The sequence below is a fragment of the Zerene cesonia genome, chromosome 16 (assembly GCF_012273895.1).
Source record: "Zerene cesonia ecotype Mississippi chromosome 16, Zerene_cesonia_1.1, whole genome shotgun sequence".
Lineage (NCBI taxonomy): Eukaryota > Metazoa > Arthropoda > Insecta > Lepidoptera > Pieridae > Zerene > Zerene cesonia.
The window spans coordinates 2546963-2551504 of record NC_052117.1 but is presented as its reverse complement, the minus strand read 5'-3'; the positions used below and the strand labels follow the sequence as shown (position 1 = coordinate 2551504).

At 35.9% G+C, this 4542-nt stretch overlaps 1 protein-coding gene across 1 annotated transcript in view; it reads right to left on the bottom strand.

Annotated features, from left to right (window-relative positions):
• Positions 1 to 262: 262 nt before the first annotated feature.
• The window catches only part of LOC119832949 (putative ATP-dependent RNA helicase DHX57), an 11632-nt gene continuing 7352 nt past the window's right edge, over positions 263 to 4542 (bottom strand). The window contains exons 12-18 of the mRNA XM_038356782.1: positions 3770 to 4017; positions 3455 to 3529; positions 2658 to 2864; positions 2135 to 2209; positions 1562 to 1808; positions 1102 to 1190; positions 263 to 874 (exon numbers count right to left, since the gene is read on the bottom strand). Coding sequence (XP_038212710.1) covers positions 731 to 874; positions 1102 to 1190; positions 1562 to 1808; positions 2135 to 2209; positions 2658 to 2864; positions 3455 to 3529; positions 3770 to 4017 — 1085 coding nt within the window. The 3' untranslated portion in view covers positions 263 to 730. The remainder of the gene's footprint in view (positions 875 to 1101; positions 1191 to 1561; positions 1809 to 2134; positions 2210 to 2657; positions 2865 to 3454; positions 3530 to 3769; positions 4018 to 4542) is intronic.

Genomic DNA, 4542 nt, shown 5'->3' with positions numbered 1-4542 from the left:
AACAAAATGAAACTCACAATGATGTTTTATGAAAAGGTAATTGAAAGTATGATTTATAAGAATAAATTATAAGAATCTAATATATAAAATTCTCGTGTCACAGTTTTCGTTGCCATACTCCTCCGAAACGGCTTGACCGATTTTGATGAAATTTTTTGTGCATATCGGGTAGGTCTGAGAATCGGCCAACATCTATTTTTCATACACCTAAAGGATAAGAGCAAGGCAGAACAACGTTTGCCGGGTGCAGCTAGTAATTTTATAAAAAACGAAACCGCGTTCAAATTGTTACAACTAGACCAAATTCCAAGAGACCACATGACAGGCAGCAGCTTTCAAATAAAAAAAAAAAAACATCTGAAACGGTTCAATCAGCCGAACGCTCTGAGGTAACAAAGAAACAAAAAGTTACAGTCATATTGAGAACCTCTTCTTTATCTTCTTTATTTAAATCGTCAAAAATACAACCTGACAAATATATTGGCATGGAGATATTAGTTATTATTTATCTATAGCGAAATGTATATTTAAAAATACATTTCAATATTCGAATATAACTATAAAATGTTCTTTTGTATACGATAATGTAGTTAATTATTCACAATATTGTTTAATAACGGCTCTATAATTATTTATTTACAGAAAAAGTCAAACTTCTACCAAATTTCGCGTACGAAATGCTTTGGAAATCTCAAAGGCACTGTTAGTATATCAATTCTTTCTATTTTTCTTAATCCTTAGTTACAATTTGAACTATTGTTTTAATTATTCTATTGCCCTTCTCATAGTGCAGGAGATTTAATGAAGGATCGTTTATTTTCTCCTCTAATAAATTAATGAGTTCAACTCTTATAGCTTTTAACATCTCTGCAACCTGTAAAAAAATAAAAAAAAACATATCATTGAATTGTATACATAAAAAATATTAAAATATATTATTTTCATAACGCCTGCATAATATGACTCATGATCTCTTTAGTACAAAGTGTGTTTGAACTAAGAGATCCTTGGGGCATAAAATTAAAAAATCTCGAGATATCTATAAACCACGATATTAATAATTAAACTTTAATAAAAAATATTAATTCAGAAAATCCTTACTTCATGATTTTCCACTTGAAACATGATCCAGCCATCTTCAAGCGACACTATAAATGTACCATTGTGAAGCTCCACTGCTAGACCGCACCCTGAAAACAAATAAATATTTTTAATTAAATATTTTGAACTAGCTGTTCGCCCCGGCTTCGCTTGTGATACATAGCAAAATGTAAATAGCCTATAAGTACTGAGGGATCACGTACATGCCCAACGGTGTAAGAATTTTTGAAATCGGTCCATCAGTCCCTGAGATAAAGGCGTTCAAAGAAACAAATGCTTCAGTCAATCAATATTCATTAAAAAGTCGATATTTGGTGTCTATTTTTTTTGTTTCTTTTTCATATAATCATTATCATAACTCCCACAAATTTATTTTTACAATATTAAAACTATCCCAAAACCACCCAATTGTGTACTACACAAAAAAGATATTTAAAAAAAAAATCATAAAAAAGCTCACCAGAGAACAGCACCAACGGCACCTGGGGCACCATAGAACATTCCCGAATGAACACTTTGCTAGTCTTCACTTTCTCCTGGTACACCAGGTACGGGCTGGTGTAGTGGCCCACGGTGAAGTTGACCGAAGACGGGTGCAGAGACACGTATCCGTCCGACTTGGTTTTAAACTTCAGCTCGTCAGCCGTTGCCTGCCGGGGTATGGCGCCGCCGGCCTGCATGTGGAAGGTCTTCCCTGGTGTCAGCACCTGATATGTGTGATTTTCTTTAACTGACATGAAAAAATAGGTTATCTATTCCGCTGTGCTGCTTTCTTTCGGATTTGTTACGTCAGTAGTTAAAATGTATATTCTTCTTTAACCGACTTGAAAAACATAACGAGAATTTGATCACGGGTGGCGGAGAGACTAGGCGTTGCTACGGTTTGGCAAAGAGACGCGAGTTCGAATCCCACCTCGAGATCGAAATTTTTTGTATTCTTTAAAAATTTGTATACATCATGGTTTTTGTTTTAGAATGCAATAGCTTGCCAATAAAATATATTAAAACAAAAATATAATTATCCATATTTTACCTTTACAACATTCGGATACAAGGCAGCACATAAAATAGTCGCCAGCAGTTTGTCATTGTTTCCATTCGAATTTAACTGCAACAAATAATACATATTAAGTACATTAGCTTATTTACGACCGTCTTCTTGGTACAGTGGTTAACGCGTGAGCGGAGGGGTCCTGGGCTCATTTCCCGGTGGGGACGCACAAAAAAAATGTCTCGGTCGGGCAGGACACAGAAGGCTGATCACCTACTTGTCCGTAAAGAAAATCGATCAGTGAAACAGATGTACATCAACTGCCCCATACCCTACTAGGGGACACGGGACTTGTCTTTACTAATGTAAAGCTTGTATGCTTATTTGTAATGTGTACTTGTGAAAAACATTACCGGCATTATAACAAATAATTAAAAGTAATTACTGAAAGAAACATATAATTAACAAGACTTAACTATATTATATCTAAATATATGTTAAAAAGGGTAAATACTTTCCGGGTAAAGTCGCCGGCAACAGCTAGCCAATTATAAAAAACACCTACCTCTTCCCCAGTCAGTCTAGCCACCGAGTCCTTCCACATTCTCTTCCTCAGAGCGGGCATATCCGGCACGAAGCCGATGGAGGCCAGCAGGCCGAGCAGCTGGTGCTTTATATCCGCTAACATCAATAGCGTTTTGTGTGATAGGAAGTTCTCGTTCGCGAACACCAGCGCCGCGTGCGTACTTGACTTCATGGCTTGTTGCCATTTCTGAAAATAATATTTAAACATTTCATTTTTATTATCAACTAGCTTTCGCATGCGTTAAATTCAGAGTATTTTAATACATGTTATTTTATACATATATTTATATTTTTTATTATATATTTTATTATATATATATATATATATATATATATATATATATATATATTTTTTTTTTTTTTTTCCTTCCATTATTAGATACTTGTTACTTTTGCACTATCCCAGAACTTCGTACATTTCCTTTCCAACCAGGTTGCCTGGCAGAGATTGCTGTTAAGCAATAAGGCCGCCTCTTGCACAAACGATGTCTTTTTTTTTTTCTTTTTATTCTTGCTGTTTTTGTATAAGTTTGTGCAATAAAGCATTATAAATAAATAAATAAATAAATAAATAAATATAAACCTTGCTCTTTAATAGCTCTATCTATTAAAAAAAAACCATCAAAATCCAGTGCGTAGTTTTACAGATTTAAGCATACATATATTACAGCCAATTCTTTTCACTATGTCAAGCTGATTTCAAATGAATAACAAGAAATTATGAAGAAGTTGATGTGAAAGCTAAACGTGACATAAACAAAATCTTAGATGACTCACTTTGTACGCTCTCAGAGTAGTTAGTTGGTCGCTGTTAGAGCACGCAAATTCTCGTCGCTTTGCATCTGCTTCCGTCTGAGAAATATACGATTGAAATAGTATCAAAAGCTATTTAATTCATGGGATATAAATAAAAATCACAAATCATATTTATAAAAAAAGATTTCAAATTATCCAATATCATATGATCATATGAGTGTACAAAAACCAACACCAATTACATTCTAATACACAATATAACGTCACTAGATTAAATTATAGAACCTTACTTCAATTTATTTGTAAATATATAATAAAAAGAAAATACCACCCCACCTTTTTCCCGAACGGCGCGAGGAACGGGCTCTTATGGCTCAGAAAGGCGGCCATAGTCAAAGCAGAGTCTACGCAACAGAAAATGGCGCCGAACAGCATCAGTTTCCCGATCCTCACGTCCACAGGAAGAGACGCCAGGTGCCTGCCGAGCGCAGTCAGGTTGAAGCCCTTGTCTAACGCACCAACGTCTTGAAGTCGCGATAACGCGCCATCTATGTTGGATATCTCTGGCGGCTCTATGGTTTTTGCTGGAGATAATTATGAAATGTCTAGTAAATGTATATGCCTTTAAGGTGACAAATTAAAATCGGGACATTGAAGGATAATAAAGGTCCACAACAAAAGGGACTCAGCGGAATACAGTGGGGTTTTAGAAATTAACGACTTTTTAACCACGTTCGCCGTAAAGTGTTCGAAAGGTCGCATTAAATAATATAACGAATAAATCGCTTTTAGAATCCGTTAAAAAGTCTTTAATTTCCAAGCGTAAAAACACAGTGGGGTTTTGCTCCTACCCCGGAGGCCGTGTGTATACGCAATGTGTTCTGTTTATATCATCACCTGACGGTAAGCGCTACCACCGCACATTGGATAGGCGTAAGCTGGATCGCAGACTTTACGCCGCTACAAATGTTTGCCGAATTAAATTGGAAAGGGACTATAAAAGATTTGTCGAGAACAAACGAAAGGATTGAGAAGGGTAAGGAGAAGGATATGGGCCTCCGCATGAGCGAGGTGTGAGTGTGAGTCTGGGTGTGGGTGTGGGTGTGGGT